General features: G+C 33.8%; 2 protein-coding genes across 4 annotated transcripts in view; one reads left to right on the top strand and one right to left on the bottom strand.

Annotated features, from left to right (window-relative positions):
* The first annotated feature begins 209 nt into the window (after positions 1-209).
* LOC108727159 (sorting nexin-25) lies at positions 210-4,678 on the top strand. 2 transcript variants are annotated; one of them, XM_018455142.1, is made up of 11 exons: positions 210-614; positions 1,232-1,542; positions 1,608-1,777; positions 1,848-2,242; positions 2,306-2,732; positions 2,878-3,182; positions 3,248-3,505; positions 3,580-3,716; positions 3,785-4,024; positions 4,188-4,470; positions 4,583-4,678. In XM_018455142.1, the coding sequence occupies exons 1-11, from the start codon at positions 378-380 to the stop codon at positions 4,652-4,654; spliced, it is 2,835 nt and encodes a 944-aa protein (XP_018310644.1). In that variant the 5' UTR covers positions 210-377; the 3' UTR covers positions 4,655-4,678. The 2 variants fall into 2 exon arrangements, with proteins under 2 accessions (XP_018310644.1, XP_018310645.1); XM_018455143.1 differs by having other exon boundaries at positions 4,188-4,474; positions 4,583-4,628.
* A 3,495-nt stretch (positions 4,679-8,173) lies between these two features.
* Positions 8,174-12,935, bottom strand: part of l(3)80Fg (dnaJ homolog subfamily C member 16 l(3)80Fg) — a 5,765-nt gene continuing 1,003 nt past the window's right edge. Inside the window, exons 2-13 of one of the 2 annotated variants that reach the window (XM_018455250.1) lie at positions 12,291-12,357; positions 12,020-12,213; positions 11,664-11,944; positions 11,367-11,557; positions 10,950-11,284; positions 10,474-10,777; positions 10,117-10,265; positions 9,410-9,634; positions 9,058-9,271; positions 8,880-8,981; positions 8,463-8,807; positions 8,174-8,266 (exon numbers count right to left, since the gene is read on the bottom strand). In XM_018455250.1, coding sequence (XP_018310752.1) covers positions 8,688-8,807; positions 8,880-8,981; positions 9,058-9,271; positions 9,410-9,634; positions 10,117-10,265; positions 10,474-10,777; positions 10,950-11,284; positions 11,367-11,557; positions 11,664-11,944; positions 12,020-12,213; positions 12,291-12,357 — 2,182 coding nt within the window. In that variant the 3' untranslated portion in view covers positions 8,174-8,266; positions 8,463-8,687. The remainder of the gene's footprint in view (positions 8,267-8,462; positions 8,808-8,879; positions 8,982-9,057; positions 9,272-9,409; positions 9,635-10,116; positions 10,266-10,473; positions 10,778-10,949; positions 11,285-11,366; positions 11,558-11,663; positions 11,945-12,019; positions 12,214-12,290; positions 12,358-12,935) is intronic. The other variant, XM_018455251.1, reaches the window with a different exon arrangement.

Genomic DNA, 12,935 nt, shown 5'->3' with positions numbered 1-12,935 from the left:
AGCGTCGTACGACGAAAATCGGATGCAGGGTGAATCCAGCATAAGGATCCACTTGGCAGAAATTTATCTGGGGCTGGGAGTCTCTGGTAATGTCTTGTATCTGCATTTTGCACCGCGAATGAGATCACTTAACCAGCTGTGGCTAAGTAGTTTAATTCTAGCTTTTGTGACTCGTCGCAAGATGACAGTAGCCTCGGCGCAAACAGAGCGTAAAGTGTCGCAAAGTGCGATACACTGGACATTTAAAAATGGCGAGGCCCTCGGTATTGTTTTGTATTATCAGCGCAACGAGATTAAAAAACATTATTGGATGTATATGTTCATTGATATAAGTACTATTATCTCGCCGCATCACCGCCATTGTATTAAAGAGAGCCATGGTTTCTCTCGTTGTCGTTGGCGTTATGTCAATGACCGTTATAAGCCTGGGAATTGTTATGGACTGGACCTACGTCCAGTGTTGTTGTCTCTACATTGTATTAACTTGCTCCTGCTTGCTTATCGGCCCGTTAATCATGATACTGATCAACATAGCTCTGTCGCCCAAACACCAGACTGGCTCTGGAACTGTTAGAACTATTGCAGAAGTGGACGCCTTTCACAACATGTTAATGGTACACGATGCACCGATATGGAATGTTTTCCATTTAGATTCAGTTCCATCAATGTAAGATTAACTTCAATCTCGGTTCTATTTACTCTTTATTTTGTCTGAATCTCTGTTTATATATATATATATATAATTTACTGACTATCTTGTAATTCTTAGAATTAGAAAAAAATATAAACCGAGATTAAGGTAATCTTACATTGGTGGAACTGAGTTTAAATGGAATAGAATAGTTTAGGCCTAGTTCCACCAATATAAGATTAACTTCAATCTCAATTCAATTTACTCTTTATTTTTTTCTAATTTTAAGAATTAGAAAAAGGTAAATAGTAAATTAAACTGAGATAATAGTTTAATCTTACATTTGTAGAACTGGTTCTTAGTCATAAGTAGGCATAAATGTCTTTCTTTCTTCTATGAATAACAAAGAGAGAACGGTACTTGTGTGGACTTGTGTTAACAAATGAAAAGCTCGATAAATAGATCTTCTTTTCAGCTGAATTTCGTTTATTTTTTCTCTTTTTTTTTGTTGAAGAAAGAACAAAAAAATGAATGTAAAAAGTTCACTTGAAAAGAACAAGTCTAATTGTTATTGTTTACTCCTGATTGTTGGCTTTTCAGAAAGGATATGAGCCAAAATCAACCAGAACTAGGAAGCACATGCGTTATCCTGTTGTCTTCACACGTCTGGTGGATGGTGCCCTGCAGAATCTTCTAGATTTGATCTTTCAGGACTTTGTCAGCTTCTGGCTGAACGATCTGGCTTTTGGCTCCGAACAGCTGATAGATAACATGAAACAGGATGTGTGGGGTGCGATACAGAGCCTACACGATCGCTTGTCGCGTGTTGACCACACTAAACTAGTGGTTTGCAATATAGTGAATAAGCTCACTTTTCACTTCGAGAAAATCCGGATAGCTCAAGCGGCTTCGTAAGCGTCTCTTTTCATTGGCGTATTCAAGACGAGGAGCAACTTGATTTATTTGTCGCATTTAGGTCGGAGGGAGAGGACCCCGTATTTATTTTGTCAGCACATTTGATGTCGCCTGTCGCTGAATTGGAATACTTGAGGAAGATCAGCGAACTTTATATCCTGTTTTTGTTACCACGCAGTTATTCTCTTTCTCCAGTAAAGTTCCTTTTAAGAGAGGTTCTCACATGCAAAAGTAAGTATTTTTTGAAAAATATCAGTTACATGACTTACTTATTTCTTACTTATTTTGTTTTTTTTTTCAGTCCTAAAACCGGCGATAGATTTAATCACGGATCCCGACTATATCAATCAGAAGATCCTGACTTACATCGATCAGCAGCAGCTCGCTGAAGCGATGCACAGGAAAACATACGAATATGCAGAATCGTTCGAAGACTTTATCCGGATGGTCAAATGCACCAAGGATGTAGAAGTTCTCAAACATATCAGATACAATATCGTTACTGAGATTATGCAAGCTACCACAGTGCAAAACGTAAAACGAGCTCAAGGTTTGGATCCTGAAAATAACGCTCTGGGAAACTCCGATGCCATTCGAGCAAGAAAGTTAAAGAGATATATCAGCCAACTGACGTACGCTAAGAATACCTGCGAGTGTCACATGCAGACATTGGGATGGGATGGATATCCTCGTCAGGTAGAAAGTCATATTCATGCGAGTTACAGTAACATGACAATATTTCATAATAATATTGTTTAGGATTCAGACGATATATGCAACGCGGCGGAGATCACGGAGGGCAGGATACTTCCACTGCAAGCGATTCTGGATAACGTGACTGGCCGACGATATCTGTCTCAATTTCTGGAACAGGTCGCTAGTCAAGGATTGATCGGTTATTGGGCGGCAGTACAAGAATTACGCGCCGCAGAACGATCCAATTGGCATCAACTGGGAGCAGAGATCTTTTACACTTACATCAGATCACCCACCGCCGAGATCAAGGTGGATAAAAACGTACGAAAGCGGATGGAGGCTTTTTTGTTGGGCAATATGGGACCAAATGTATTTTACGAGGTCCAAGATAGCGTCGTCAAGACACTCCAGGAGAAGTATTATCCGTCGTTTCTCGTTAGCGAGCAATATAAAAGCACGCAGGAGGCATTACTCAATGAGAGAGCAGAAGGTCAGTCATATTTTACATTATATATTTTTAAAATTAGATTTTATGTAAAAATTTATTTTAGTGCAACTGAAGTGAGAGAGAGAGAAAGTAATTAAAAAATATAATTTTATATATATTATATTTATAAACTTCTGTCGTGCATTAGGTTTGGTTGAAGACCGCGAGATTGTTGATGGTACATTGTCAGAATCCTCGACTTTGCTCGTTGGCGAACGATCAAATTACGCTCGTAGCAAGTTAGATCAGCTGCATGAAAAATTAAATAACAAAATGCAAGCTTTGCAGGCGCTCAAATCTTCTCTCAAGCCCGAGAGCAAAGTACTTAGCATATTGGCGAAAGAAGTCGAATGGCTGCAAGGTGAAAAGCGACAGTTGGAGGCGCATTTAAATCATACGGAAATGTGGGCCGAACATCTGGGTCGTTGGAGAGCCGACGTGCAGAGCGCAGAGGTATTTAATATGAACTTTTTTCTGTACATACAGAAAGATTTTTTTATGATTTTCTTATTGAATAGATGCCTGATAACGGGGATCCTCCACAATTTGTACTGGTTGTCCACATGGCAGAGGATGAAAACAATGATGAAAGCATATCAAGCGGATGGGTGGTGTTGAGAAAACTGCAAGACTTTCAAGATCTTCACAGGAAATTACGTCAGTTATGTTCTAACGTTAAAAGCTTGGACTTGCCTTCGCAGCCTTTAAAGTTTTTCGGAAAATCTGACAAGAGCACTCTCGATAAAGCTAAGATGCAGATACAAAAATATTTGAATGTAGGTCCTTAAATGTGAATCTGGACTTTTATTAATACTGTTTGTTTTATTAATTCGTTTATTAATCCTTATAGTTTGTTTTGGAGGACGAGAGGCTTAATCAAAGCGAGGCATTATATACCTTTCTCAGTCCAAGCTCGGAGCATCTTAAAGCTGTGGTGGCACCATCTCCCAAGAAATCTCGCTTTTCTTTGTCCACGTTATTCAAAACGTACGCGTACATTAATTTCATCATATGATTATTGATCTATTTCCTGACTCTGTAAATCTTCATAACAGATCTGTCGGTAGCAACGAGCCACGCGACAAAGAAGATGAAGAGGATTATTCATTGTTACTGGACGATAGTGAATCGGGCCGTACTGGCACAGACACCTATCTAAATGCCAGCAAAGATGCGATCGCAGAGCCGTTGTATACACTTCTCGGAGAAGTTTTCGATTTAAGAGGAGTATTTCGTTGGCTCAGACGATCACTCATCACTTTCGTACAGATTACTTATGGACGTACCATAAATAGGTGAAATATCGCGTACACAAAACTTTATTTGTCTTATAAAACTTTTAAATACTTTTATACATATTTTATTTTATATAAATAACTTTTAATTTCTTAATTTTTGTAATTTAATTATAAGATAGAGATATTTAATAAGATACGTTAATGTATTACTGATTTGCAGACAAATCAGAGATACCGTTGCATGGGTGTTTTCCGAACCGATGCTTCATTATTACATACAGTTGTTTACGAGAGCGTGGTGGCCGAATGGGCAGCTCGTATCTGAGACCGTCCTTCGTACTGACGAGGAAAAGTTGAAAACGCGAGGCGAGGCACGTAGGCAATTTCTCAACAATGTACCTGAAGTATTAACAAATCTAGTAGGAGCACAAAGTGCTCAACGTGGCGCGATTAAAGTTTTCGACTCCCTGCAAAATGTGAATCTGAATAAGCAGCTATTTTACGTAAGTAAGTCGATTACTTTTGTGTCAGACGGTTATTGCTTGTAACTGTCTCTGTTTCATCGTCAAAGTGTATGTGTATAGATCCTTTTTGTATTTTTTTTTTCTTTTACAGGATATATTTGAAGTATTAATGTACGAAGTATTTCCAGAACTGCAGCATAAACAATGTTCCTTAACGAAATAAAGTATCAATGTGATATACAATGAATGTACAATCCTATTTCATTTCTTTTAGCGGATCTTATTGTACGTAATTTTTAAACGCAGTAAAATTATAAATTCAAAAGTAAATGGTTATTTGCGAATATGTCGCTAACATTGAGAAAGATACGTACACACTTCTAATATGGATAACGTATAATAACACGCCGCGTTGTATTAACAAACTTTCCTGAACATATTACTTCTTTACAATCGAAGTGATTTTGTAACAGACACAACAAATATATACATCATAATGTACATCTCGCAAAATCAGTTTGTAAGTTTGTTATGTTACATAACTATTATTACATATAATATAAGAAACGAGCAGCAACTTAAAGCACTTTACAGTTACCGCAAAATTGATATGAATATATCACTATATTTAAAAACGCTATTAAAAAATCTGCTTAAATGTTATAATATTCATATAATAATAATTAGAGATGAAACTTAGAGTATCAACAAGATTAATGTTATTAGGATAGAAATATTAACTTCATGTGTCTGTTTCTCATTAATTTTAATCTTTATATAAGGGTATAAAGTATAAACAATTGAGCGACATAATTTGTAGTTTCAACAGCATTACGATGTATCTCATGTTTCTATAATACATGTTTAATACATTTTAATAGCTTCTTGTGATAAAGAAATATTATACGTAAATAATATTAAGTATCTACACCTGTCGCTTTATAAAAAAAGATTAGGTACATATCCGAAGGAAGTAAACAGCTGGTTTAAAGTTTACTAAAATACTTTGGCTAGGTACATATAATATTTAACAATATATCACGTGAGAAAAATTGCCAGCGGTGTGGATCGGAAATAACCGTTCCAGAGCTTTTTCCGATAGATTTTGATCGTATTTAGGACTGTCCGATGAAATGATAAGCGCTTTGATCCGATGAAATACAATTTCTAATCAAATATTAACTGAACCACCATATCCGTTAAATTTTCTATCTGTTAAAATTTTATCGGATAAATTTACAACTTGATCGTACATTACATTTAAACGGATAAAAGGAAAATATTTTATCCGATCAAGTTTGATATCCATTCAAATACTACTATATCCGATCTAAAAATTTCCGATTAGATCCAGGAAAAATTATTCGATTAGTTTGAAAATATCCGACATGACAATGAAATAAGTGACGAGAGTGCATCGTAATCACGCAACCGTTACGCAGCACTAGCAGGTTTGCGCTAGTTCGTGACGTTCGGTCAATTCGGTCAATCGTATAAGATAAGTTATACTCGTATAAGTCGTATACACGTTATTAGTTGTGCGCTTGTATCATGTAATTGAACAAATTATCTGATAAAGTCGAATTTTTTCGATCATTTTTTTTTCGATTTAATTTCATGGATTACACGGTTTTATATACAGTGAAATACTCTCTTCGTTGCTTATATTTGATAGAAACTATATTAAATTTAATATATTAATTCCTATCAAGTATAAGGAGAGAGCCTTATTGTTTATTGTATATATAAAATCGTTTAATCCATGATATTTTTCGATCGAAAAATGATCGAAAAAAAGATTCGATTTTATCGGATAATTTGAGCGGACAATCCGCTCTCTTATTTAATGATAAATTTCCGATCAGAAATATATGCGTGTAGACAATCGATCGGAAAATTATATTATCGGATTATCCGTCTAAAAAATAATCGGATATTTTTTATCGGACATTCCAATCGATTTATTTCCGTTGAAGTTTGATCGGATTTTTTGTCCGATGAAAATGATCCGTTTCTTATATTTTGGAAGAATAATCCGTTTATTTTTATCGGAAAAAGCCTGGAAATTTTCAATAATTATTTATAGATTATATATATATATATAATCTATAATCTATAATTAATATACGCACATACATATTATTTAAAGAATTATACAACTAACAAGAAACGGATACAAAAGTAGAGCAAGTAAAAATAAAATGTAATGGACGTATATAAATCTTGATAAGAGCAATTACCATAAGTAATACCTTTATCATGCTATCATTTGGGTTCGCGCTCTTACAAATATCGATTTTACGGTAACTATATCGACAAAGTATAAATTCTGTAAATAGATATGTACTACTGACATTCGGATTCGAGAAATATGCTCGTATAATGATAGTATTGATAAACGTAGGGCGAATAAGCGACAGAGATACACATTAGATAGATAAACATACCAGTATGAATTTTCTTTTCACGACATTAAAACTAGCGATTGATATAATATTATAAAGAATTAACATATTCAAACGCAATGAGAATAGTAATTAATCGCGATTTCGTAGTCATATCTAAGGAAATATAAACGATCTATTTGCTTGTACTGTGCAATATTGCTAAAATTTTGGTAACGTGTTGACTAGATACAAGCAATTTCGAGGAATAGAAAGAGTATTCCCAAGTAATATAGGAACGGATGAAGTAGTAGTAGTAGTATATAGAAAACTTGACCTATCCAGAAAAATCAATTCACTATACAGTGATAATTTTTCTCTTTTTTCTATTTGCTACATAACTTGTTTATAATGTACTTTCTTTAACAATACTTAAAGACCAATCTAAAAATGTTAAAATGCAGGAAACTGTAAATATGTTTATAAACGGTACTTAGTATAAGTAATGAATATGTTTTTGTCTTTATACAGGGTTGCGTCTGTGTCCATTCGAATCACAGCATATCCAGATGGCAATAATGTTCTGTTGACTAGGCGAACCTTGTTCTTTATCACTTTTGCTGAAGTATAGAGGAGACTGTGATACCTATTAACTTCTTTTGATATACTTTTTTGATTTTTTTTCGAACATTTAATCTTTTTTCCTTTTTTTTAAATTTTAAATATATATTTGCAGAGATTAAGCAAAAATTTGTAGAAAATAGCACATCTTAATTCTCTTTTTTAATGATCATTCATTTTTGTCTAAAATTTATATCCACAGGGTTATCCTTAAGAATAATAATGTTTGCATGTATTATATTATATTTAGAAAACGTTCCTGACTGAGTGCTACCTACTTGTGGTTGTTCGAATATTGCATGATTGTGAGCGTAAAAATTTTGTGGGCATTCGTGAACATCATCATCAAGGTACAAAGATTTTTGAAGCAGATTATTCGAAGATAATCGTATGCAATCTTTCGAAAATAATCTTGAAATTTCATATTTGTATCTCTTTAGAAAATTGCTTTTTGTAATTGTATCTGCCTTCCGACATACATTCCAATAATATGGATAAATTATTTTATTTTTTTTTACAAATTTATAGATTAAATGTGGAAAATATTCTTTAAAGCATGCTATGCAAACACAGTGTCCTTGAGGACATATTTTTACATATACCAGAAATGCTAGTTCATCGAAAAATGATAAACTTTTATTTTCCCCTTTAATTACTTTTCCCTTACTAGAGATTGTATGTAAAAACATAGATAAATAATCCTCATCAAGTTCGTAAGCTAATGCAGCCTTTGTTCTTGAATATCCAAGCTCTAAAATGTCTTTAATTGCTATTTCGTATCTATTTAATTCAATACGGTTTTCTAAGTTTTCAGACTGCATTATAATAACCTATGAAAAAGAGGAAAAAAAAAATAAAAATACATTCAAAGGTACATGTCTCTTGAAATAGTTTCATAAATAAACTAATAATTAAAATTACAAAATCTCAGTCATCTAAACTTTTTTGTATATAAATTTTTTTAAGAAATTAGAAAAAAGTGTACTTAAAAACTAAAAGGAGATATAAATAGCAAAAAATACTTACGAAGTACTTAGTCTCGATAACGTATCTTTAAGGATGAAAATTAAATAAGTACAGGACATGTACTTAGATTGTAAACACGTAACGACTAAAGCAATATCATCAAGCAGCCAAATTTAAAGACTTTCATTAGTGTTGGGAAGATAAGTATCATATGCCAAGATACATGTCCCTAGGTGTCGTAGTCTCCTCTACACGTCTAGAAAAAACGTATTTGTTTTCTTCCTTTTACTTGGCAGTGAACTCGGGCCAATAATTTATATAATAACGTTGCGTTAATCCTTCGAATAATCTCTCGAGCCACATCGGTAATCCATCTAAAAGGTCTTGATATAACATGTTTCCACTCTATAAGAAACATTGTTGTTAATATGATAATTACTGAAAAGCAAGAACATTCTTAATTGTATTGTGGTGTACCTCGTCTTGATCGGATTCGTTGGAACTGTCAAAACCGATAAAAGCGCCTGTTTCCGGATCCTCCGATTTTTGGACAAGTTGCTTGGTCATCTTTTCCATACGCTATAATACAATACAATTGTTTTATTTTCAGATAACATAAACAACTTCAAGGAATTTAGATTATTTCGATACATACCTTAGAACCTTTACCTTTAGTACATTCTGGATGTTTGGCATGGTACATGCAGAAATATTTTCGATGTCCATTTAAGGACAAGACTGTGCCGACGCAGTTCTTGACATTTATGTTTAATTCTTTCTGGTCGGGTAAAACGAGAGATAACAGTTTCTTGTACCAATCAAGACCCCTTTCTAATGATAGATGTGCGAACATAAGCGTTTTATTCTTTCTGAGAATGAAAAATGATTTACGATAATACTCTCTCATATTGTCATATACATCGTTAATTTTCATATATGTCAAATTTCATATAATTTGCGGCATAGAATACCGATTAAAACAGGAAATGCTAATAAACAAAACGTACCTATAAGGCCACACAGCTTTATGAAAAGCTGGTAATAACTTTAATCGGCTTTGTGCGTCAACTAGCAGAACGATAGTTCGACATCCTGGTTTCAACAGCCGAACTAATCCATAGTATTTCTCCACGCGTAATTCGTGCAATCGTAGTTGCGGCTGTGATGGAAGCGGCTTGACATTGCCTTTGCACTGAACATGTTCAGACTGCACACTTGTTTCTTCTAGTTTACTAGATATAAAAAACAGAATGCACAAATTCATAAATATATATAAACACGTATATGATTTAAACTTATATAATACACAAAATACTATTTAGAGTAAAGTAACATAGATACTTAGGAATGAACAAAAGTAGAGAATAAGATTTTCTTTTTTTCTCTGTGGCGTAGTGCATAAGGAAATTTAGACAGAGTCAAATAGTGTTAGGTTTTCTTTTTGCAGGAAGAATGAGTGTGGTTAAGAAATTTATTGTAAACCAAGTCCCTTCTTGGCAGTTGTAATACTGAAGTAATAAAGATCTATCACAAAATACTATTTCTTCACAACATATCAATTTAATGTACATACTTAATGTACATACTTTAAGTAAATAGTAATCTATTATTTGACAAAATTATTTAATGATCTCTACTAAATCTTGAAATGGTAAAATATTCTGCAATATCAAAATTAAAAATCAGAATGTATTACTTTGCTAATTCTACTCACGCTAAGTATGACATTCCATATCCTGCAACTCCTATTAGCATGAGAGTAATTAGTACCGATATCAAAGACAATACTTGCTCTTTCGTCAGATTATCGGATATATAATCTACTGCTAATAATGCCCTTCCTATCAATCTGTCTACAGTACCCTAGAAAAGTATATTAAAGTATTAATATGGCATACTAAGGTCGCGTTCGAAAACTACCGGAGTATCTCTGAGTATCATTTTATCCTTGTTTAACATTCGGTGAACAAGTATAAAATAATATTCGGAGATACTCGGGTTTTTTTTAACACAGCTCAACAATTTTTGTAGATCAGGAAGAATATTATGGTCATTGTGGAAGTATACATACCTGTGCATGTTCATCTGCCAATTCTCCTATGACAGCAGAATATGGTAAAGCTTCGGTGGTACGTAACAGCCTTTGTATAGTTTTCTCTAAATGGTTACGCGTCTCGTTCCATATACGATCATCCTGAATGGCCTCAACCCATCCATGAGGAAGCCATTCATACTTCAAGTGATTGGCATCTCGTCTCCATATGATGACGATATGTAATAAGGGCTCCAGTGGACTGCCTTCACCGGCTGACAGTGCTGATACAAACTCAGGTTGCCTATCTTTGAATACATATGCATATCTGACACGTTCCGTGCTGTGAATATATTATTAAATAAAACATATAAGAAACATATATAGAAATTATTATCATATATATCTTTATAAAAAACTGTATTATACTTAAACTGGATAAATGTGACTATTAATAATTTTATAATCACATAATGTATTATAAAATAAAAATCTGTTTATTAGATAGACATTACCTGTAAGGTGACTCTAATGCCGCTTGTCTAAACTTATGCCTAGCCATATCATGCAGAGGACTATTTTGCTGCGATATCAAAACGGCGCACAATCGCTTCTGCGGCTTCAACCATTCAGATGGGCATATAGAATCTAACATAGCTTGATTTGAAAGTCTCGGTAATAAGAGAAACTTATTATTAGCAATAACATTATGCATGGTTTCACTGGAAATATCTTTCATACTAACAGACGCCATAGGTTTCTCAGAATTCTCGTTAAAAAGCAGTAAAGTATCTAATTCGCCTGAGATTTTGTATTTTGATGTTATGTTCTCAGTTTCTGGTATGCCAATCTAGAAAAAAATTTTTTTTGATAATTAAGTAATAATTTGAAACGTATTAACATTGATTATATGTATATCATAAAACATTTACCTGAACAAAGCCAAAAGCTACTCGATCTCTATAGTAAAAGGATGTAAGCAAATATCGCAAGCGAATAAAGTCTCTCTTCTCAAATATCAAAGCGCGTATTCGATTATCCGTCCAGCCTGATAGGAAATTTTCTACGTTGTTATTATTAACAATACTTATTAATTTATATGGTAGCCTATTTCGTACAAATTCTGCAAAAAAAACAAACGGATTTATAATATTAGTTCGCAATTTGAGAGTTTATAAAACGAAACAGCGAATAAGACAAAGTATACATTTTAAAAATAGCAAACATACCAACAACTTTTTGAATACTAAATACAGATTCCTTGTAGACACTAGTGCGCCCATCTATGATAACAACGAGACACGGAAGAGAGTGGATGCCGAGCCTTCTCGCCAAAGTGGACTCTTTCTTGGCGTGTGCTGTAACCAAACCAAGTCCCAGAGGTTCTAATTCGTCGACCAATCGTCTCCAAGTAGGCTCTGCTTGCAGACACATGTAGCACCAGTCGGAGTAAAATAAGATTAAATATGGCATACGGTAAGTCTTGGGCACTATCACATTCTCGAACGATCTGCAATTTACGAAGCATTTAATGTAATTTTCACAGCGACGACAAATCGTTGTGACACGTGCGAGAAATACATACCGATATGTGATGCTCATTTTATGGAACAACGTGATGTCTCTGCTTTGATAGTGAAATTTAAAATTACCGGTAAACAATTCTTCCAATGGATCGAGAACATTGAAGTGACTATTGTCCCTTCTTTGCCTAGACATACCTTCCTCCGTAATTCCATGATTATCAAACTTTCTTCTTCTCTCTGGATCTGTTAAAAGCTAAATAGTTCGTTATGATAAATTAATTTCCTCTCGCTACTGCTTCTCGTACATTTTAGATAAGACTTATAACTTACTTCATAAGCTTTTGTTATTTCTACAAATTTATCCTCGGCCATTGGATGATCAGTTTTATCCGGATGCCTAAAAAAAATTATGTTTAATGTATAAAAATGTTTTATATCTAGAAAGAGCATGTTTCTACCCAGATAGTCAAACCTGCCAAGAGCAATGTATTGCAAACTGTGAGTTGCATATTATGAGTGCAGTCTACTTTGTAACACTCATCATTTGTTCTTGTTTAACATTTGGAACAAAGATAAAATGATCAAATTGTGAGTGTCAAATAGAATGAATCTTCGTGCTACAAATGTTTCGAAAACATTTAACTGATCAATCAGAAAAAAGAATTTTACTAATTGATCAATCCAAAAATGTTTCAAGTCATAGCATTAAGTAGTAGACTTATGTTAGTAAAATTCTAGCAACAGTTTGAGAACAGTTAGCTGTTTTTCAATATTGGAAATGTATCAGAAAATCAGCAGATCCTGCATAACATAATCCTATAACATAACAGATCTATTCTTTATGATTGAACTAGCATACACTTGTACTTAAAATAAAATAGATATATATTTGAAATTTGGCAGAAGCAAGATGGAAAGTTTTAGTACAGTTATAGTCCAGTGCAGTGACAAAGAACAGGCCTCACAATGACGTAT

This window comes from Mycetomoellerius zeteki, unplaced genomic scaffold, assembly GCF_001594055.1.
Source record: "Mycetomoellerius zeteki isolate Tzet28-1 unplaced genomic scaffold, Tzet1.0 scaffold471, whole genome shotgun sequence".
In the NCBI taxonomy this organism is placed as follows: domain Eukaryota; kingdom Metazoa; phylum Arthropoda; class Insecta; order Hymenoptera; family Formicidae; genus Mycetomoellerius; species Mycetomoellerius zeteki.
Note: the sequence above shows the minus strand (reverse complement) of the source record. Positions and strands in the feature narration are given on the sequence as shown.

Excerpts from the sequence above, each read along its gene's own strand:
- LOC108727159 (XM_018455142.1), top strand. The coding sequence starts at position 378 with ATGGTTTCTCTCGTTGTCGTTGGCGTTATGTCAATGACCGTTATAAGC. Across the intron at positions 2,733-2,877 it reads ACTCAATGAGAGAGCAGAAG|GTTTGGTTGAAGACCGCGAG; the intron begins GTCAGTCATATT and ends GTCGTGCATTAG. Across the intron at positions 3,506-3,579 it reads AGATACAAAAATATTTGAAT|TTTGTTTTGGAGGACGAGAG; the intron begins GTAGGTCCTTAA and ends TAATCCTTATAG.